The 23,893-nt window shown below is 37.1% G+C and overlaps 1 protein-coding gene across 1 annotated transcript in view; it reads left to right on the top strand.

Moving 5' to 3' along the window:
* The window catches only part of LOC149843948 (protein BREAST CANCER SUSCEPTIBILITY 2 homolog A-like), a 39,841-nt gene extending 15,948 nt beyond the window's left edge, over positions 1-23,893 (top strand). Inside the window, exons 15-21 of the mRNA XM_090000995.1 lie at positions 10,463-10,658; positions 10,735-10,917; positions 21,371-21,513; positions 22,751-22,813; positions 22,902-23,106; positions 23,517-23,684; positions 23,846-23,893. Of these exons, the coding sequence (XP_089857121.1) occupies positions 10,463-10,658; positions 10,735-10,917; positions 21,371-21,513; positions 22,751-22,813; positions 22,902-23,106; positions 23,517-23,684; positions 23,846-23,893 (1,006 nt within the window). The remainder of the gene's footprint in view (positions 1-10,462; positions 10,659-10,734; positions 10,918-21,370; positions 21,514-22,750; positions 22,814-22,901; positions 23,107-23,516; positions 23,685-23,845) is intronic.

Here is a 23,893-nt window from a genome sequence, read left to right on the forward strand (position 1 = left end):
GGAGAAAATCTAAAAATTCTTTGGAGGAATACTCACCACCTCCATCATATTGGAGAATTTGAATGTTTTGGGAGAATTGAGTTTTAACATAGGCATGAAAGTTACGAAAGATAGGAAAAACCTCTGATTTGTGTTTCATAAAGAATATCCAGGTAAAACGAAAGAAAGTGTCAATAAAAGATACTTAATATTTGCTTCCAGAAGAGGAAGGATTGGGGGCTGAGCTCCAAACATCAGAACATATTATTTCAAAGGGCATGGAGGTTCTTTTATTTATTTGATGAAAATGAATAGATGACTTTTGCAGACCTGACAACTGGGACACATTTTATCCTTCAATGAAGGTGAAACAGATTTTGAAAGAAAACCATTGGACACTAACTTTTCAATAAAGACCTTGACTACAATGACCAATACGAGAATGCCAGAGATCTGGCTTATTACATTTGGATATACTTAAGACGCTTTTGGAGACATGATCAAACTTGGGCTTCAGGACACTGGAGGCTGAATCTTCATTGAAGACATACATGTTTCCACGTCGCTCTCTTTTAGCGAACATTTCCTTTGTTTGAAGATCCTTGACAAAGACAAAAGTAAGAGTAAATTCCACAGACGAATTGGTAGAGTCAACAAGCTTAGAAACAGAGATAATATTTTTCTTTATATTTGGCGCATGAACAACATCAGATAAAGGAATAGATGACTCAGACAAAGGAACGAGGACATTGCCTATGTTTGAAATAGGGTGGTAAGTCCCATCTCCAGTTACAATATTAGATTTACCAAGATAAGGAGTCAAGGTAGAGAACTTACTGTTAAAATATGTTGATCCTTAAATGTACATATATATATTTATATATATATATATAAAGATACGTATACATATATATATATATGTATACATATCTCTATTTATATATATAAATATATATATTTTATCTTCCTAAAATACCCTCAAGGGTATTCTTGTAAATTAGCATTTTACGCATATTCCAATTGGAATATGCATTGTAATTTTTGTTTTATTTTTATTTTTTGTTTTTTATATTTTTGGATTTCGTACCACATTGGGGGCCTCCCAAAAGTGACGTTGGGAGCCCCCAACGGTCACAAATGTGACCGTTGGGGGCTCTCCAACGTCCCCGTTGGGAGCCCCCAAGGTGGTCCCTTTTCATGCTTATAAATAGGGAATTTCCCCTTTGTATTTGGCATTCTTGAGGGAGCTTATGCTCCATTGTAATGGGGTTTTCACCCCTTCTCCATTATTCTTCAATGATATGTAACTTATGACTTTAAGTCATATTATTCCCTTTTTATGAGTTTTATGTATTGGCACATTATGTGCGTGTGTTGTTTCCCTTTAATGGGTATATTTGCACTTTACGTGCATAAGTATGGGTTCATTATTGAACCCAAGGTATTCCAAGTCACTTTCTAACATGGTATCAGAGCAAGGTCACGATGGGGTTGTCTCTTGGTGCAACGGAAAGCGTGTCGCTCAAGAAATGGTGAAGTATTCATTGCTCTTCCTAAAGTATTATGCTTTTGAAGTTATTCGGTATGTATCCCTTTTCTCAAAAAGTATTATGCATTTGAAAGTATGTTTCTTGCATATAGTTTGTTCGTTTTGATGGTCATGATAGTTGAATTATTTCTTTTCACATTTCGTGTGCTCATATATTTTGAAAATATCTCCTTCTAAATTTGGTGAAATCGTTTGTTGTCCAAATATAAAATTCGTGTCTATTTATCGAACTACTCATAGCATATAATAGTAATTTATGTTTTAAAAAAATTACCTTCAATTATGTGAGATTTATAGTTCTTAAATAAGTATTTCATGATTGACCTATAAGTTAACTTTTAAAATTATATATGATCTCTTGCTAAAATAATGATCTTTGCTTAAAATTTCTTAATTCTCATATGAACCCTAATTTGATTTGAGTTCCTCTCTTGATTATGGATGTTAGTGCATTTTTTTGAAAAATTTGATATAATCATTATATGAGAATCTCTCACATCTAAAATCTTTGTTGAATCCTAAAGTAGTTCTTGTTAATGATAACTTATAAGAACTCCTAAAAAGTTTTTCAATGTTTCTTTTTTTTGAAAAATTATTTATGATAAACCATTAGGAAAGATTTGGGATGTCGGTTTATTTAAGTTGAGTAAGAGTAAGACTGAATATATGGAATGTCGGTTTAGTAAGCAACGAAGTAGTGATGGGAGTGTAGTGAAGCTTGGTGAGCAAGATATACCGGTGAATGATTATTTCAAATATTTGGGATCCATCATTCAAAAGTATGGAGAAATTGATGGAGATGTAAATCATAGGATAAAGGTTGGGTGGATGAAATGGAAAAGTGCTACTGGAGTGTTGTGCGATCGTAGAATGCCATTGCGGTTGAAGGGAAAGTTTTATAGGACGACTATTAGACCCGCTTTACTTTATGGTACGGAATGTTGGGCTGCCAAGAGACATCATATTCAAAAAATGAGTGTAGCTGAGATGCGGATGCTTAGATGGATGTGTGGAAATACAATAAAAGATAAGATTCGGAACGAAGAGATACGTAAGAAGGTAGGTGTTGCACCCATTGAAAATAAGATGCGAGAGAATCGTTTACGGTGGTTTGGACATATTCGGCGAAGGCCTAATGATGCTCCAGTTAGAAGGTTGGAGAAATGGGAAAATATATTAGTTAAAAGAGGTCGGGGTAGGCCTAGGAAGACTTGGATGGAGATGATAGGAAAGGATATGAATGCTTTGAACCTCACCGAGGACATGGCGTTGGATAGAAATGATTGGAGGAAAAGGATTCATGTGGAAGACCCAAAATGAATTTCTTTTTTGGTTCATATCGCTGACCCCAATTGTTTTGGGATGAAGGCGTAGTTGTTGTTGTTGTTGTATTAGGAAAGATTGTTTTTTTTTAAAAAAAAAGGAATTTCCCACATAGAATGCATAGTTCATCTATTGCATCCTTTTTTGGTATAAATGATTTCATTTTTCATCCTTATGAACTTGTTGGTTTGTATTTTTCATAAGGTTTCGAAATCTCTTAATAATATCTTTAGAAATGCCTATATTGGCCATAATATAGTTTTAGTTGTCCTCAATTGCACTTGTCAAGCATGTAATTACATAATTAAAACTTGAGAATTTCAAGCATTGCTCTTTTTATAAAGTGCATACTTGCTCACTTTTGTGTATTTTTGTATTTTGTGCACATTTGCTTCTCAAAATATTTGCGCTTATATGCATTCCCTCTTTTCTATGATATACATGCCTTAGTGCATGTTTGTTTACACCTTGGTGTGTATTTGTTCAAGTATTGTATGAATGCTTTCGTGCACATCTTTTATAAAGCCTTGTGTGCTTACATGTGTATTGTCTCTTCGTAGACGTTTTTGCATTATGGAGCCTTTATGCATATTTCTTATTGTGAAAAACATAATGAATTTAGATATTGAGTCCTTTTTAAATCATTGTAAGTGCTTATAGCACTTTGTACATTTTCGCATATCTCATCTCAATCAAAGAATATTTAAAACTTGTTGTATGGGATTTAATCCCAAATCTATAAATTTTCAAGTACTTTTTCCTTGAATATTGTGTTAAAGCCTTCTTTGTGAACCATTACGGTTCTTATGATTTCTTTGATTAAAAGCTTGATTGTCTTGATGAATTCTTTATGTTGTGGTCTTTTTGATACAAGACTTCTTTTAAAGATTAGGCATAATTCGTGTTTATGCAAAATTGTTTTTTGATGGATTATATTGGACCTTTGATTCATTTTGTTAATCGGTCCTCTTTGTAAAAACTTTTTGGAAAATGATTCCTTATGTGTTTATTGCCCTTTTGTGGCATTTATATTTGTCCATCACATGTTATTTAATGCATCGTTTATTTGGCCTTATTATTGTCATATTAGAGATATTTGTCGAGGTGAGTTATGGGCACCTCGTGCTGTATCATTTTAGATTGTCCACCTTCCATATTATACATGGTTGTTGAGGTGAGTTATGGGCACCTTGAGACTCTAAAATGAGTTGTTATTTGATCTCTAATTATGAGTGTGTCACTCATTTTTTCTCTTGTGCCATTGATATTATGAATGCTTCTATGTAAATGTGATGGACATATGGTGTTTGAAACCTTAAATGCTTTAAGGTATATTTAAAATCAAGGTGTTTTGGGATTATAGCCCAACCTTTTATTTATGAATCTTATGAGTGCATTTGCACATTTGTGATTCCGAATGTTGTGCTTATTGTGCACATGTGTTCTTGTGTTTTTTCACAAGTGTTCTTGGTGTGTGTATGTTCACACATTTGTTCTAAAGAATATTATTTTATCATCTTGTTGAAGATACTTTTACATGCATTTATTCCAAAATGTTATTGTTATGAGTATTCATGTTTTAAAAGGAATATTGTTTCATTCGAGGTTTATTTTCATTACAAGTTTATTGCCTCAAAAGTCTTTTCCTTTTATGCCCATTATCTAAGTGTCATCATATGTAGACAAGAATTTTATTACACCTTCGTGTGTTTTTAGCCCTTTGTTGGCTTTTGCTCTCTTGGTCTAGTAGCTAAACACACTTGTCTTGAGTGTTTTTATATGTAGATAAGGCACGTTGATTCACACAATGGTGTGTGATTTTTAGCCTATGTTGGCGTTTGTGTCCTTGTTCTAGTCGCTTAAGATGTATGCCCATGGTTGGCTTATTTCACTCATTTCAAGTGCTATCATATGTAGACAAGAGATGTATTATGTTTTAGCCCATGGTTGACTTATTACTCTTGTTCTAGTAGCTGAACATACTTGGTTTTAAGTGTATTTTTTACGTAGACAAGAGATACTTTTTAGTCCATGTTGGCATGTATTCTCTTGTTCTTGTCGTAGATGCACTTATTTCAAGTATTATTATATGTAGACAAGAGGTTCTTTTACACACCTTTGTGTGTGTCTTTGGCCCTTAATGGCTTTATATTCTTGATCTAGTAGCTTATACACTTGATTTATGAGTTTTGGAGGACTAATGAGGAAGATGTGTGTAATGGATAAACTATTGTTGAAATTTGTAAAATTTCATTCATGACTTGTGTTTTTCAAGCAAATCATATTTTTGATATGCATATCAAGTTGATTTTAGCATTTAATCTATATATTAAGTGCTTATGGTTTTTGCCACCCTTATATGCAAAATGAGTATTATGTATGTCTTTCATAAATGATTTTAAAACCTTGTGAACTCTTGGGTTTATTTTGCCTAAAGTATGCTTGAAGACTTTGTTTCTCTTATTTGGCACTTCATTACATGTTTGAAGCATGTTCATTAATGAGTTCTTTGAGTATTAATTCATTTCAGGATAAGTATATGCATATGCTCTTTATGGCCTTGTTTGGCCCTCATTCAATAATGTTTATGTATATCATGCCTCTTCGTAGGCTTATTGTGGTGTCCCTTAGTGGACCATTTTTGTTATTCCCCATTATGGGGTTATATTTGTCCAATGTTGGACCTTATGAATGCATTATGCATTCTTGCAATTTATTTCTGCATAATTTGCTTCCGCTCATTTTTGTTTTAAACATGATATATGATTTTTGAAACTTTGGTGTCATTTTTGCATAATGTGCATCTCTTCTAACCTGTGCTAGTTAGAAATGTTCCATTTGAATAAAAGTACAAAGATTTGTTTTACTTGTTTCTTTGTTGTTATTTCACAGGATCTTGGAGATAGGACAAAGAGAAGTACCCTGGATAGTTCGGGAAATTTGAAGACAATAGGAGGAAGGCCTTTTCAAGTTCCATTGCATCCTTGCCGGAGCCTCTTGGAGTCTTGCCCTTTGTTCAATCTTTTCGTTTCCCCGCAAAGATTGAGGGGGGGTGTTAAAATATGTTGATCCTTAAATGTACATATATATATATATTTATATATATATATATATAAAGATACGTATACATATATATATATATGTATACATCTCTATTTATATATATATATAAATATATATATATATATATATTATCTTCCTAAAATACCCTCAAGGGTATTCTTGTAAATTAGCATTTTACGCATATTCCAATTGGAATATGCATTGTAATTTTTGTTTTATTTTTATTTTTTGTTTTTTATATTTTTGGATTTCATACCACATTGGGGGCCTCCCAAAAGTGACGTTGTGTGACCGTTGGGGACTCTCCAACGTCCCCTTTGGAAGCCCCCAAGGTGGTCCATTTTCATGCTTATAAATAGGGGATTTCCCCTTTGTATTTGGCATTCTTGAGGGAGCTTATGCTCCATTGTAATGGGGTTTTCACCCCTTCTCCATTATTCTTCAATGATATGTAACTTATGACTTTAAGTCATATTATTCCCTTTTTATGGGTTTTATGTATTGGCACATTATGTGCGTGTGTTGTTTCCCTTTAATGGGTATATTTGCACTTTACGTGCATAAGTATGGGTTCATTATTGAACCCAAGGTATTCCAAGTCACTTTCTAACACTTACCTGCATTGCCAGTGACATGAGCTGCTGCCCCAGAGTCAACATACCATATTCCATCATCATTCTGTTTTAGATTCAAGTTGGCCATCGTAGATAAGAGAAGATCCTTAGCATCATCGCTGACTCGAAATGTACCTACAGTTCCTGATGTAGCAACATTTCTATTATTTTGTGTTCTATTCCGATTTTGTGGACTGAACCAACAGTTGGCTTTGATGTGACCACGTTTGTTACACTGATAGCATGTGGGAACATTCTTTGAAATACTGACATTTGAATTTGGTGTAGGTAGTAACCCATGTCCACCCTGGATTGGAGTTCCCCTGCTTCTGCCACATCCTTCTCGTGAACGATCAACTATTATCCCTGTGGCAAGAACCTCATGCGTAGATGATTGTCCTGCTGAAGCATCAGACATGCTTTTCAGAGTCATCTCGTACTGAACGAGTTTAGCACGTAATTCTTCAAAACTGAGTAGCGTAGGTAGGCACAATAAAGACGTCACAAGAACATGATATTCTGATCCCAGAGCATTCAGTGTCTGCTGCACCTTTTCTTTATCTGACACTGGATATCCAACCATGGCTAACTGATCTGTGATGCTTTTGACTTGATTTAAGAATTCAATGATGCTCATTGCTCCCTTTTTTAACATCTGAAATTCGCGTTTGAGAAACAACATTTTGGCCTCCGATATCTGAGAGTAGGTTTGAGCTAAAACCTCCCATAAAACTTTGGATGTGCAATCATCAGGAATGAAAATCAGTACTTCTTGTGATAACGTGGAAGTGATGTATGCGACAAGTGCCTGATCGCGCTTCATCTAAGAAACAAATGCAGGATTGCGAACAATATTCGACAATCCTCCATCCTCTTTGGCTTCAGCTGTGATGGATTCTGGGGGCATTGGAGTGGAGCCATCCAAGTGACCTGAAAGGTCTTGACTTTGAATAAAATGAACAATTTGCCTTTTCCAAGTCAAATAGTTGCTTGTAGTTAGTTTTTCCGAAACTAGCTGCCCCAAGAAATTGGAAGAAAGACTCGAATTGGTTGAAGTATCCATTTGTAGGCTTGTTGACAACCATTTTTTTTGGTGGAAATAACACTAGTGACTGAAATTGGGCTGTTTGATCATAAACTGACACAATTGACAGAAATTGGCACAGTGTCACGACAAGAGAAATGGGAGCTCTATATATACCTCTTTTTTTGTGAGAGTATGGAAAGTTTGACAAAAAATGAATGAGGAAACGAAAATGAATGAGGATATCACAGGCAGATTCTTGGTTGGAAAACCAGGGAACTCGATTTTACTGATATCAGAATATAAGACGTTAAATATGATGAATCAACAGGAAACTAAAGAATAATTTTTCACGACAGAAACTAGAAAGATAGATATTAGAAGATGATGAAGTAAAACAAATGGAAAACTGAAAACTCGACCAATAAATTTTCACGGTAGAAACTAGAAAGATAGATATTAGAAGATGATGAAGCAAAACTGGTTGGAAAACAGGAAACTCGACCTGTTAAGACTGGGCTGTTGGGTTCGGCTGAAGAAGATGATCTGCTGAAGAGGATGAAGGGGACTCGGATGAAGGATCTTTCTGTTGGGTTCGGCTGAATAAGATGAAGGGGACTCGCTGCTCGCTGAAGGACCTACTGTTGGGTTCGACTGAAGAAGATGAAGGGGACTCAGTTGAAGGATCTCAGCCTCTGAATGGAAAGACTCGGCTGAAGAAGATCGACTGAAGAAGAGATGAAGACGTGCTTTTCACGTTTCGGCTGAAGAGATTTTTATGCCCAGACCTGCCGTAGCTCTGATACCATGTCAGAATTCCTGCAGAAATCAAAGACAAGAGAGAGAGAGAGAGAGAGCTCTGATATTGTTGGGAATCGGCAGCCCTGTATCCTTCACACAGGTTGCGCTAATACATCGTTAGCCTTAATAGGGTTACAGTAATTTACACGTGGACAAAAGTGCCCCTGTATTAGTAACTCATTACATTAAAATACAAACCCTGGGAATGGATATGGATCCTTTATTGAATGGATCCATATCCAGCCCATATTCTAATATAGGCATGACATGGCATTGGACGACATTACACACTCCATGAATTGTGGTTGGATACAAAGCCGTGTCACTAACTTCATCACCTTTTTTATAATCATAGTCACAGATCTCGTTCTCGGAAAATCTCGGCAAGGGAAAATCTTGTGGTATTTTAAAAGAATCTGTTTTTTTCTCAGAAAATATTAGAATGTAGGAAAATATAAAATGTGAAAAATATAATAAACATATAACAATGTGTAAATTGCAAAGAATTATTTTTAACTTATTAACAGTGTTAAAAATGAAAATATTTGGTATAATATCGGCCATTGAAATGTCATGTTAAAAAAATCATGATTTTTTCAAAATAATGGCAATATCTGTTACTATGTTGATAAGCTTGATCCTTTGATTTTTAATTTGTATTTTTACTTGTAATATATATGTTTCAATTTTAACTATTATTTAATGCTATTAATCCTAATGGCTTAGAATGATTTCTCTAGAGTTTGCATTGGAAATCATATTCACGCCTTATTTCCTATTTTCCTTAGATCAATAATTGAGAATCTACACACACATGACATATGGCTGTCCTTGTGTACTAGTTTTGCAAAACTCTGGTGTCATGTGAAGTGCATCTGCGTTGTGTCCCTTGTATCTGTGGCTATACAACAGGCACAAAAACACAACTGGGAGATAAAGTAGAAACAGGGACTTCTATTGGTGAATATTGTTAAGGGCATGTTCGGCAGCTCCTTTTCAGAAGGATTTGAAATCATTTTGATTTCAAATCCTGTGATCTCAAATCACACTCCTTTTTCTGTGATTTGAGATCCCATACTTTTTAGAAAGTGATTCTAAAAAGTAAGGAAACAAGTACAAATCACAGGTGGGCCCCATGTGATTTGAGATCTCATGTTCGGTTGCTCCTTAAAAATTAGAAAGTGATTCAAAATGATTTCAAATCCTTTCTAAAAAGGAGCTACCGAATATGCCCTAAGTCTATGCTTCCTAGATATACCTACTATGATTTGCATATTACTAACAATGTTGTAATGTTGTATGCATCTAATGTTTACTTGGTAATAAGGGAATTTACTCAATTTTAATTAATTAACTGTTATACAGAAGACATCAGGGTGCTTCATTCACCAATAGGACAGCCTTTTCTTAATGTGTTTTCTCTTTTTCTGACTCTCCTTTTCTGTCTTTTCCTTTTGTTGAATATAGTTAGCTTTAGCAAGATGTTGAGAAATTTATGTAGGGAATGAGTGAAATGTAGCTGCTATTAATAGTCCAAGCTTATTTGCTGTTGAACTAAAGAAGACGTCTCAAACGTATTTGCCTGGTAAACACCTATGTGAGGCTTTGCATGATGAACTGAATTCTCTCTGTGGGTGCTCCAATTAGTTGTCATGCACTATGTCACGTTGATATACTAAAGTAATTGGATATGGTGGTCTGGCCAAGGGGGATATTTGTCCCGCTACCTAGTGGATTCAGATCTGTTCCCAATATGGTGCACCATACCAATGTACATCATAAAATGAACGATGTTAAATATAAATGAGTTTGATATGGACTCGTAAAAAAAGCAATTTTCATGCTACAACTTATTAAGATGGTCTTTACTTTAAGTGCCATAAATTGCATTCTGGAATATTTGATGCATGGATTTTGGTGTGTGTGTGTGTGTGTCTATATCTATCTATCTATCTATCTATCTATCTCTCTCTCTCTCTCTCTCTCTATATATATATATATATATATATATATATATATATAAAGGATGTAGCTGCAATGCGTTGAGTGCTTATAGAAAAAGGGGTTCTGAATGTTGTATGAAGTACTAAAATTACTTTTTTTTTTCAGATGTACTGCTATTGCGGAAGGAATTATTTCTGAGATGCATACTGAAAACTTTGGTTCCTCTGGTGTGGCTGACAATGAAAGTGAAGGGGCAAAAATCTTTAAGCTGCTCGAGACAGCTGCCGAGCCTGAAATACTACTGGCAACTTTGACATCCCAGCAGCTTGTTGCTTACAGAAATTATCAGGCAGAGCAGGAGGTTTGTATTCCACGTGACTTACAAATTCATTGGGTGTAATTGAGGTCTGACTATTCGACACATCTGGATATTTCAGGAAGGACACAAATCTGAGATCCAGAAAAGGGTTGAGATGGCACTGGATGGTGCTGGTTTGAGGTCAAGAGAGGTTATCCCTTTTCTTAGGGTGCAGGTAGTTAGTGTAACTCTCAGAAACACAGAACATATAAGGCTTTCTAGGAGAGGTCTAATCACAATCTGGCAACCAACTGAGAAGCAGGTGAAGTGACCGGAATCTTAATTCCTCTTCTAGATTTTTCTTGTGAATTTTTAACAATGCTCTGGTGGTTTATGATAAATTCTTCTGGCTTCAAACACCTCTGAGATATTTAGGATATTGTAGGCTTCAACTCTAAAGTCAAGGAACCCATTACTAATTTCACATGAATGTTTCACTCAGATAAAAAATACTGTAATGAAACAAGATGTGCACAATCACAATGCTAACAAAGGGCTACACAATTGCACAATCACAATAGGATCTCTAATGGACCAAATACAATCTCATAAAAGAGATATACAAAAGCACAATCTTCACAAGAACACAATAAAAATAAAGTATTTTATATTCTCCACAAATATGTTTTTGAAAAACATACACAATTACATTAGGCTCTATTTATAGAGCAATCCATGCAGCTCGCCTCCAACGGTTATAAATGTGACCGTTGGGAGCAGTCCAATGACTAGTTGGACTACTTCCCAACATTCCAATTCAAATTATATTAAATAAATAAAAGAAAAAATAAAAAGCTAAATGACACTATAGTCCCTAATAGATTGTTTTTATTACAAAATGCACCTGATATACATATATTGTATAAATATATGTATATCAGGTATTATATATATATATATATATATACACACACATTGTATTTTAACACTCCTCAAACTTACAGTGAGATCACCGAAAGTTTGTTAAGAATAAACCAAAGTCGAGGTAGAAGAAGAGTTTTGGTGAAGAAGTCCACAATCTGAAAATCAGACTGAACATATGGTAAAGTAATCATGCTCTTTAAGTATTCTTTTCGAACATAGTAACAATCCATTTTGATATGTTTTGTTCATTAAAGAAAGGTATGATTGCTGGCTATGTATATGGTACTTTTGTTACCACAACACAACTTTGAAGGTTTTGAAGTATCAACACCCATATATCAAAGAGTAGTGTCGATATAACAGGATTTAAACTCATTTTTTTATAGTTCCACTGAATTGATCATACCATGCTTTAGGAGCTTGTTTAAGCCATGGTTGCCAGTTGAGGAAGCGTGAGCGGGAAGCGAGGCATTTTCAAAATTTTAGGAAGCGAGAAGCGTGGGACCACTTAGGAGCGAATCAGGAATCGTCTCGGAAGCGACCTAGGAAGCGAGGGGGAAGCGAAAAAAAAATACAAAAAAAAATACAAAAAATGGAAAAAATGGGGGAAGCGAAAGGGAAGCGCGGGGAAGCGAGGGGGAAGCATGATGGGAAGCGCGCTTCCCATAAAAGCGAAGCACACTTCTCATGAAAGGGAAGCACACTTCTCATTAAAAAATGGCGTTTCCTCGTGCGTTTCGGAAGCAGGACGTTTCACGCTTTCGAAGCGCGTTTTGGGGAAACACGCTTCTCCACTTACCTAGGCGCTTCCGGTAACTCTGGTTTAAGCTCATATAAAGTCTTTCGATGATGAAGAACCATACCATTTTCAATAGTTAGACCAGGGGGAGGATCCATGGAAACTTTTTTATTTAGATTTCCATTTAAGAAAACATTCTTAACATCTAACAGATATATATGCCATTTCTTAATGGCTGCTAATGCAACTAGAGTCCTAACTGTGGTCATATGAGCAATTGGGGCAAAGGTTTTCTCATAATCTATAACGTATTTCTAGGAATACCCTTTTGCAACTAATCTTGCTTTATATCTTTCTAGATATCCGTCACTCTTTGTTTTGACCTTAATTACCCATCTACATCCTATAGTCTTCTTTCCCTTATGAAGATGTTGGATTTTTCAAGTATGGGCCTTATGTAATGCATCCAATTCTATTTTCATAACTTCTATCAATTCTTTTATGTCAATGACTTCTCTATAGTTGGATGACTCATGATATGAGTGAATTACTAGAAGACATGTCTTATAGTTTGGAGAGAAGGATTCACAAGAGACAAACTTATTTGAAGGTCTAGATATTCGTTCAGACCTTCTAACACTAGATTCTTCTTCAATTGTTGATTGACTATACTTCTCAAAAGCACATGGATGCTCCCCATTATCTCGTCCAGAATATTCTACAAGGTTATGAGTTGGTTCTCTTTCTTCTCTTGGTTCATCATTTGACTTAACATTATCACTATCTTCACTGTCATCATTTTCAATAGGCAATAGGTCAAACATGAATGCATACTCGGATTCTTCCTTAGTTTTATCAAGATCAAATCTTTTTTCTTTTTCAAGAAATGTTTCATTTCTAGATACATAAACTTTATCATTTTTAGAATATAGCATCAATAGCCTTTTTGATTTTCGGCATATCTAAGAAAAACACATTTAATAGCTTTAGGAGAGAGTTTGTTGTATTTTTCGAGAAATATAAAACATTTACATTTGAAAACCCTTAATCTTTTTAAATCCGGAGAAATCTTAAAAAGTTTTTAAATTTGGGTTTTGTTTTCTAAAATTTGAGAAGACATTCTATTTATTAAATAAACCGCAGTGAGGCTGACTTCGGCCCAAAACTTCTTTGTAACTTTCAAAATAAGTGGAGTCCTAGTAGTTTTAATAATATGATGATGTTTCCTTTTAGAAATTTCATTTTGTTGGGGGGGGGGGTCCTTGGGCAAGATTTTTGGTGTAAAATACCATGGGTTTTTAAATATGATTGAAAATCATTGGAAAGAAACTCTCCCCCTGCGTTGGAACGAAAGGTCTTAGTATTGGTTTTAAATTGATTTTTAACAAGATTATGAAAAATTTTAAAACACGAAAAAACTTCGGATTTGAATATAAGGAAGTAGATCCAAGTGTTTCTACTAAAATCATCTATGAATGTAATATAGTATGCATAACCATCTTTTGACATAACAAGAGTGTGACCCCATACATCCGAATGTACTAATTCAAAGATTTCATTAGTTAAGGAAGTTCTAGATCCAAAAGTCATCATTTGCATTTTTCCAAGTATACAATCTTCACATACAAATTCTTTTTCCTTACAAATTTTTTCAAAAAAGGAAAAAGGGATAATTTGTATATACTTGGATATCCTATTCTTTTATGCCAAAGATCCAAATTAATTTCTTGGATATGGTTACAAAAAAGAGTCTTTATATAGACATAAGAATCCATTAAAGTCTTCTCTTCTATGGCTTGCTCAATCGGTTTCTCTGACTGGACATCCTGCACCCAACAAGCCTTAGATGAGAAGAATACTTTGTACTTATAATCGGAAATTTGAGAAACAAAAAAAAGTTTAAATCAAGTTTTGGAAGAACCCTAACATTTGGAACAAATAATTCTTTTGAATCATTGTTAAGGTTTCCTATACTTTTAATCTTCAAAGTACCATCGACGGTTGACACACATGAAAAGTATGAATTAGTGCAATTAGATAGTAGGGACTTATTATGAGTCGTATGAAAAGAGGCTCCCGAATCCAAAATCCAGGAGGACTTACCCGAAGGAAAGAAAAGGAGACGACGACACCAGATGTTGATGGGGTGACTTTTAGTATTTGTGAAATGACCTCTGCAATTTGGGCAATTGTCAAATCATTGAAGTTGCCCCCATTGTTTGATTCTTGAGGTTCTTCACTTATTGCGGCCACCTTTTGGAGTTGAGACAATCCGGTCTTATGTGTCCCAGTTATTTACAATAGTGACAAGTAATTTTACCTCTCATATATCCTCCCTTATTGTATCCAACCCCATTATGTCCTCCTCCATTAATTTTTTTCTCAAAGTGAGGACATTTATAAGTTTTTACACAACTTTCAGGTCTTGATATGGCAAACACCTCATCACTAGACTGTGCATTCCAAGTCTAGCTTCTTCTTAGACATATTTGAGCAAGAGCATAACTTATAGAAGCAATCGAGGTCCTATGAAGTAAAGAGGACCTAACTTGTTCAAATTCCGGTCGAAGACCATATAAGAAAGAGAAGAGGTTTTCTCTTTCAACTTAATTTTTTTTATCTCAAAAGCCGAACCTTCTTATTTTGGTTCCAACATAGCTAACTCATCCTAAATAGGGGATAAGAGACCATAAAAATCTCTTACACTCTTATCCCCTTGTTTGGTAGTGCATACCTTGCCTTTGAGATAATATAGTCTAGCCATATCTTTTTGGATGAATGTGCTCTTTAAGAAGATCCATGCATTACATGCTTTTTTGAACTTGATGATGTTAGTTGTAGGGGTGGCAAAACCTGACACGACCCGCCAACCCGACTCTTAGGCGGGTTTGGGTTGGTCTTAAGCCAACCCGTTTAATAAACGGGTCGACTCGCCTAACAAGTTTATTAAACGGGTCGGGTTCGGGTTGGGGGTATGCCAACCCGCCAACCCGTTTAATAAACGGGTTAGGCGGGCGGGTCAACCGGCTAACTCGACCTGCCAACCCAACCCGCCCACCAACCCGCCCACCAACCCGACCCGCCAACTCGCCCGCTACCCGCCAACCCGTTTTCCCTACCCAACCCATTTATTAAACGGGTTGGCGGGTCATGTCGGGTTACCCGTTTATTAAATGGGTCGGGTTAGTGTTTGCCACAGCCGACCCGTTTAATAAACGGGTCGAGTTCGAGTTGAGGTATGCTGACCCGCCAACCCGCCAACCCGACCCACCAACCCGACCTGATTGCCACCCCTAGTTAGTTGCAATCTTGAACTCCATGGTATTCATAAACCATGAGAGCATTTGAGCGTTGTTGGCCTCCCAATCCTCCATTTTGTCTTCATATTCCTGCAAAACCTTCTCTTTTTCTTCTTCAAAGATGACTTTGGTTTGATTTCCTTCTCTTCTTGTTAGCTTTACCTGGGGTTCATTAGTGGTTCCACTAACAAAACCCCAAAGCTTTTTCCCCTTGATATGGTTTTCCATTGGAGTAACCCACATCCAATAGTTGCTTTCGTTGAGCTTGTAGTAGATGACAAATGCGGATTCTCTTTCACCCATGATAAAAAAGAAGGCTTGAGTTTAAAGAACAAAGCTTGAAGACCACCACCACAAAGAGAGCACATCCGAGATGATTTTAAACATTTTAAGATTCCAAAGCTCTAATACCATGTAATGAAACTAGATCTGCACAATCACAATGCCAATAAAGGGCTACACAAGTGCACAATCACAATAGGATCTCTAATGGACCAAATACAATCTCTTAAAAGAAATATACCAAAGCACAATCTTCATAAGAGCACAATATAAATAAAGTATTTTATATTCTCCACAAATATGATTTTAAAAAGCATACTTACACAATTACAATAGGCTCTATTTATAGAGCAATCCATAAATCTCAAAAGGGAGAGATAGGAGGCAGTCCAACAGTCGTTGGACTGACTCCAAACAGTCAGAAATGTGACCGGTGCGAGTAGTTCAATGACTAGTTAGACTGCTTCCCAACAGTCCAATTCAAAATATATTAAATAAAAAAACTAAAAGCTAAACATAAAAAGACAAAAATGCCCTTTATATTACATATATATATATCAGGTATATATATACATGTATATGTATATACAAGGTTGTCCGTATTGTACAATATGATATGATACATATCGTTACTTTTGAAGTTTACGATACGATACACACTCGTATCACGATATGAGTGTCTGTCGTACCCATATTGGGTGTATTGTATGATACACCCCTGTATCGTGCCGTATCGTACGATATAGGGCATATCGTACGATATAGCTTCGACACACTTTAAAAAGGTTGATTTTTTTTTATTTTGGGTTTTAAATACCTTTTGAGTGCCAACTTTTCCATTTGTCTAGAGGCTATTAGAAGTGCATTTCAACCGTTTTTTCACTCAAAGAACTGGGTTAAGGTAAAAAAAATGCATTTTCACCAATTTTTCACTCAAGAAAATGGGTTAAGGTAAAAAATCTTTATTATGAGTAAAATTACAAAGCTAATATCCAATTTTTTATTTCCACGGAGGGCACTGCCCCCTTATAAACCCCCGCCAACTTACCGCGAAGTTGAATCTGTGAAAATTAAAGATTTACATCAATGTAGAAATTAGACAACACACTTCAACAAAGATGACATCAGATGATACATCATGGCATGGGGTATTCAAGTATCGACTGAAAATCAAGTGCAACTATTGCCATAATATTTTTGTTTATGTAGTATGAAAGTATGAGTCTTGTGACATGTTCTTAATTGCAAGATATTTAATATTTTGCATTGTTCTTGTGAGATAGTTGATGGCATAAATGCTTTATTTGTAATTTTATAGTTGTATTTTGTGCAATTCATCATTATTATGCCTGTTATTTGATATAAGCATCTTGGTTCTTGTTGTACTTGGGAACATCATTTGATTCCAATTGTAACGTCCCAAAATTTCGAACCTTATAATTTCCTTGAAATAGTTGGAAAATTCCTTTTCTTTACAGAGTTTATTTCTAAAAATCAGCGGAAACGATTTCTTTTAAAAGGAAAATGACAGGTTTGACAACCTTGGGCACGTTAGCGAGAAAACAAAGATTTACCATGGACGATCTGCAATAATACTTAGGAAACCATTTCTTCTATTTAAAGAGAGTATCAAGTTTGTACAAAATTTGGGTTTCCTCAAGGGAAAACCGTATAAAAAACCAAAATGTCCAGGAGAAGAACTACGAGCAGAAACAGTGGATCCTTAAATCATCTTGCAGTCGCGCCATCGCTTGATGCACCTAATCGTCACCTGTACCCATGAAATGGGTTAGTTTTGCGAAAAACTAGTAGGAGAGTACAAAGACAGAAAGAACTAAATTAGGCATAGATAATTTATGCAGCAGGTAGTAACGAACAAACTAAGCAGATAGACTGGAGGAATAAGCTAAGTACAACAAACTGAAAAAGGGTGAGCATGCTCAATTTAATTATTGTTTGATAACCGGCCATGCGGGTACATACATGACACGTGAGTCGAAACAGTCAAGTCCAAGCCGAGTGTTCATTATGTTAAGTATTTTAATATACCTCGGTTGTCTGACTGAATCCTATTCCTATGGAGACGACCGATGGTCGAGAGAGTAAGTCCCCAAGGCCTGATAGGGATGCATCCAACTTCTCCAGAAGTGTTAGGCTAACTTATGTAGCCCCTATCCCTCCCCCTAACCTCCGATGACTGGGGAAAAATGGGTGTTTTGCCCTTTTAGAAAGCCATAAATGGACTGTCCATCGGAGTTGGTACCCTTCGTCCTCTCTCTTGACGAAGCCAGGTTGAATTGAGCGCGACAGGGTTTCTTAGCCGTTGCCTCATTCTTCATGCTCTGGTCCATTAGACCGAAACGAGCATCTTGCCTATGAAGGCGATCCCACTTTTATATGTGTTTTCAACAACGTGCACTAAGCATTAATCGAGGTCATAAGACTCTCTCATCAAATCGTCGTAGTACTAACATGTCTCGCATGTTCAAGAGTACACTTACGAGGAAAGGGATATATGTCCTTAATAGGAGCCTCGGGAGTGTCTTTCGCAGAGATATAATGTCTTTAAAAGCTATTTTAACATTTTAAATCTTTCGAAACGACACACAACTTGCCAACATATGGCATGTGATTTTCTCGAATCTGACATCCGATGACGCAGTGTCTGGGTGCTATGTAAATCACGACACTGTTTTTGGTAAATGGGCTTCGCAAATGAACCCATCACCCAATAACTTGATCTTGCCCCAGATCAAGGGTTTTCCCAAAACATATCGGGTAAAAAGAGGAATAGGTATTCCTCCCGAATACGCTGAGTCTATGGCAAGGCAAAAACGAGAGACAATAATGCGAAAAGCAAGAGCCTGGGCGCGAAGCGCGACGGCAACCGGAAACAGGAAATGCAAAAGCAAGGGACAAGGATCGCGAACCCGCGTCCTTGAATTAAAAGACAGTAAGCAGTAAATACGAAAGTAAAAGCCTGGTCGCAAAGCGCGACGACAAACTGAAACAGGAAATGCGAAAGCAAAGGACAAGGATTGCGAAACCACATCCTTGAATTAAAAGACAGTAAGTAGTAATTGCTAAAACAAAAGCCTGGGCACAAAGCGCGACGACAACAGAAATAGGAAATGCGAAAGCAAGGACAAGGATCGCGAAACCGCGCCCTTGAATAAAAAATGTACTTATATACGTATATGTATATAAATATATCATTAAGTCCTTTCGATCTTTAATTATTTAAGTCCTTGTGCAACTTCTCCTACTTGGGGTATTGCGAGAAGGAGGTCGTCTACGAGCGTAAGTGATTGTTGGTTTAGTTCGCGGGGCGCGAACGGGCTCTGTTGCGTAACACTGCAAAAGTACGTAGTTTAGCATGCATAAAATGAATATAGATAGGGAGAAAGCTCAGTTTCTCCGCAATCCACTGCAGGGGTCATCGGTCCCTACAGTTGCGAAAGAGAATGGGGTAGGGTCCAATGACCCATGCCGTTAAAAGAGATGGGTGCAGGGGCCATCGGCCCCTGCCGGGTATCTAAAGGAGGGCAGGGGCCATCGGCCCCTGCCGTGATAACAATAAGAGGGGCAGGGGCCTTTGGCTCCTGCGGAGTCTTCAAAAGGAGGGGCAAGGGCATTCGAGGCCCTTGCTGGGTTTTAAAGGAAGGAGGGGCAGGAGCCTTTGGCTCCTGGCAACCTTTTTAAAAGAAACGGGCAGGGTCCGAAGGCCCCTGCCAAGGAAATGCATAGGGTGGGGGGAGAGTGCAGGGGCCAAAGGCCCCTGCCGAGCCCTTGCTCGACAGAAAAAGAGACAGGGGCCTCTGGCTCCTGTCGGTTAAAAGAGGGGCAGGGGCCAAATGGCCCCTGCTTGGTTTCCGAGGGGCGGCTCCTACCTCCTTTCTTAAGGAGAAGGGTAGGGGCCATCGGCCCCTACGTGGAAAGGGAAGGGCAGGGGCCATGGCCCCTGCCAGAATATTAAAAAGGGCAGGAGCCCCCTGCCTGCTAAGAAGAAGAAAGCAAGGGGGGCGGAGCCCCCTTGCTTGTCAAAAAAGAGGAAGGCAAGGGGGCGGAGCCCCTTGCCTGTCGAGAAAAGGAGGAGGAAGGCTCGACAGGGGCTGGCGGCCACCTGCCGGCCTTCCGGCGAATCTAGGGAAGAAAAGAGGGGGGGGGTGTTTACCTGGGCTGCCGAGGGGAATGAGGTCGCCGGAAAGGGAGCTCGCCGGGAGGGGAGTGAGGGATAGAGTCAGGGGGTCGGGGGAGAGAGCAGAGAGTGAGGGGAGAGACGATAGATGAGAGAGAGAGTCGGGGGGGGGGGGGTCCGGGGGAGGCTCGTAAGCCTTCCCCTCTCGCCTTTTTATAGGGAGGGGGCGCACACAGGGCCCGCCCCCTGTGTCGCCGGAGATCCCCCTCCCTTTGCGGGCTGCCCGCCCCTCTGAAAAGGCTTTTCGAGGGGCTGGCACGGGTTGAATCCGGGTCGGGTCTGGACCCGACCCAGGTCTGGACCCGACCCGGGTTCGATCTCTTTTTAATTTTTTAACTGGTTTTTACACCAATTGGAAGAAAAAGAAAAAAAAAGAAAAAAAAGAAAAAAAAATACTGGAATAAAAATTGGCAAATTTTGGATAATCATGGTTCAGTTTTAAGCCACCCAATTATGGGTTTGATGGTTTGAGCAGCTCTAGAATGCTGTATAATCCACCCTTTTTGAAGCTGAGAAACCCTTCAAGCATAGTCACACATATCTATGAGAAACTGAATCTTTCACATCTTTTTTTACTATAAATGATAATTAAGTGAAAAACGTAATAAATTGAATTCATCACTTTTATATGTACCATGATTTTGTCACTATTTATTTATAACATTGTGATAAGAACGATGCAATTTTAGTTTAAAAATCTAACAAAAGATATCCTTTTGATGGTCATTTTTATCATTTGACCTTTACTTTTTTTTTAAGTCAATGTGGACCTCAACCTCTTGAAGAAACTATTCAAACTCAAAAGAGAGGGGAAGAGCCACCCTTCCTACTTCCCTTCTGATATGGGATTATTTCCATCAATGAAAACACTATGTGTGTCATCCTGGTTGGAAGAACGAAAAAAGGGAGGGTACACTATTTTCTCTCATATTCTTCCTGTTTTGCAGTTTTTAGTAAAAACAATTTCCTTTCTTTTCTCTATATTTCACTTGATAAGGGTGAATGATTCTCATAATTTGTATTTAGCTTTTATCTTTTCATACTTCATAGTATTTTTTATATTGTTGAATTTTTAAATTTACTGAGATGTTTCCGAGGTTTTCCCAAGGAAAACAATAAATTTTTTTAATATGCCACATTGTTCCCTTTTGAGATGAATTTCCAGATAAGGATTTTGTGACTGTCTTTAATTTATAAATATCAGACTACAAAGGCAAAATAGTATATGCAACAAAATTTTTCTGTATTCTCCAAGGATTTTAGATCAGATTTGTAGCCTGTGAGCTGTTTGTAGTATAGCACAAATGATTAAGCTATTTTTTTTTGGGAGCAGCTTTCGGACCTGGAAGAAGGGCAAATATATTCTGTTACAGGCTTGGTTCCTGTGAACTTAGACCATGATATTCTTCACCTGCAGACAAGAGGGCCCAGAACCACATGGGAGCCCTTGCCCCCATCAGCTATTGAAAATTTTGAGTAAGCTTCATTTTGTATTACTGTGTTTTTCTACCTTCAGTCAACCATGCTCATCTTTTTAGAATTGAGAGTTCTTCATGATCAGCGAGATTTATCTTTTTATATTATTAGGCATTGTATTTTTCTGTGCAATGTGAATGTAAAGTGTGTGGCAATGACTGAAAGAAATCAGAGTAAATTTTTGTTGCGTATTCACAAAAATCTTCCTCATGTTGCACTGCTGGTATTTTCAAGAAAGTGCCTTTTTACTAAGCCTTTCATTTTTTTTTCTCACAATGGTGGATAACTAATCAGTACGTGCATGCTGATACAAGCATTTATTAATACAAGGGGTTTGCTCCTTGATCATCAATGCAAAGTGTTGCTGTTTTTTAATGGTTCATGTTTTTAATATGGCATTGTATTGGACTATGTGAGGACTTCTGCATCTAGAAATTTCAAATAATTTATTTTCTTGTCTTAGAACCCTCAGTTCTTGAACCAACTGATGTTCTGACCTAGCTTACATGCTGATACTTGTTCCAAGAAAAAACCATGCATCTTTGGCTTCCCTAAATTTGGAAAGGTTGATAACCATTCATTGCATAACTGAACCTAGTAATCATGATTTTACTTGTGCATTGTTGGGTTTTGGCTAGTGCCATTGATATAGCCACCAAGTCTTCTTCCATTCTTCCTTGTATCATGTTTCTCATAAGCTCACTACTGTGATCGGCTGTAGGGTACTCTTTCCATATAACTGTGTGAAAATTAGGAATGAACAAATTAGTTGCTCCATTATAGTGTGAAATCTTCCAGGGCAATGAGAGATAGAGTTATGAGGCTGAAGAACTTAATAAATTTCAGTAGTATCTACTTGCTCTACATAAAACTTAACTAAGTGAACATGAAACAGAAAAGGATAACAGAGTCCGGGGACAATGAATGTATATATTTATGACATATGCATAGAACACACATAAGTATACATTTTCACTATATCCAACAGAATTCTTGCTAGTGCCATGTTTTTTTCTTTGTATGTTAAGTATTTTGTGTGAACCGGCTGGTCTCTTGATGAAGCCTCATGCTACAACTTGCTTCCTTGGGCTTCTATCACAACACATGATTATGTGTTGTGCATGTCGAGTTGTTGGTGTAACTCTTTCGTCTATGTTGGTCATCTATTTGCTATGTCTATGTCTTTCTTGTACATATCGGTCGAGTTAATGTTCTGACATCTTCAGTATCTGTCTAGGCCATTCTTCAGACCTCGGATATCGACATCCCTGTCAAATATAGGTGAAGTTCCTATATCCAGGTGAGTTTGTTATTCTTTTCAGTTTTCTTCTTCCTGCTTGCAAAAGTTAGTGAAGTGCTATATATAATAACTTTCTGTTTGGATGTAGTGAATTTGATATTGCAGGGTTCATTGTGTATGTCGGAGAGCTTTATTTATCTGGAAACCATAAGAAGCAATGGGTCTTTTTAACAGATGGATCCTCATCAGACTTTTTAGATTCTCCTGTCAGTTTGCTTGCTATAAGCTTCTCCATGCCCATCTTGGATGCTGAGTCTTGTGCACCAGTACATAGTGCACTTACAGGCTCTATTGTGAGTATTCAATGATTACAGGAAATGTTTGAACTTTGAAGTCTGAATCTTGAAAGTTACTGGACTTCCTTGAATTCTCAAATCAAATTATGTTCCCATTACCTCAGTGTCAAGATAATTTGTTCTATGCTATGTTACACATATAAGCTCATTAGCAAGCTTTCTTGGTTCTTTGAGAGTCTTGCTGATCTTTAGCTTGAAAGCGGCCAGCACTGATTCTTCTTCTTTAAATGTTTTGACCATTTAAAAGAAACAATATTCAAATCGTGACTGTTATTTATGTGTTTTATTATCTAAATTAGCTGCTTTCTAATCCATTTGTTGTGGCTTAATTCTGGATCTGGATGGCAATTTTATTTAATATTTTTAAATGCCTTTTAGTGTCACCTTAACAATACATTGCTTGGTAGGTTGTATTCTGTAATCTGGTTAAAAGAGTAAGGGATCAAGCAAATCAACTTTGGGTTGCGGAGGCAACAGAGAATTCAACTTGTTCCTTCTGTTGTAGTTTTCGTGGGCTCTCACATCTTAAGGAGGCTGCTGATTGCATTCACAAATGGTCAAGGAACTCTTCTACGGTAAGTGTTAATTCAATCTAAATCTGTGTATTAGTTCACTGCTGCACTGAATTTTGTTTTACACTTATTGCTTTAATGATGATTCTTGATGATCGAAGATGGTCATTGTGTGTACCACTTGGTGGCCATTAACTCTTCTTTTTTATTGCAATATCTTGCAGACAATTGAGAAGCTAAGGGAGAGGGTTCTTCGTATTGTTGGTGTTTGA

This window comes from Nuphar pumila, chromosome 3 (assembly GCF_984573655.1).
Source record: "Nuphar pumila chromosome 3, dmNupPumi1.hap1.1, whole genome shotgun sequence".
NCBI classification, from domain to species: Eukaryota; Viridiplantae; Streptophyta; class Magnoliopsida; order Nymphaeales; family Nymphaeaceae; genus Nuphar; species Nuphar pumila.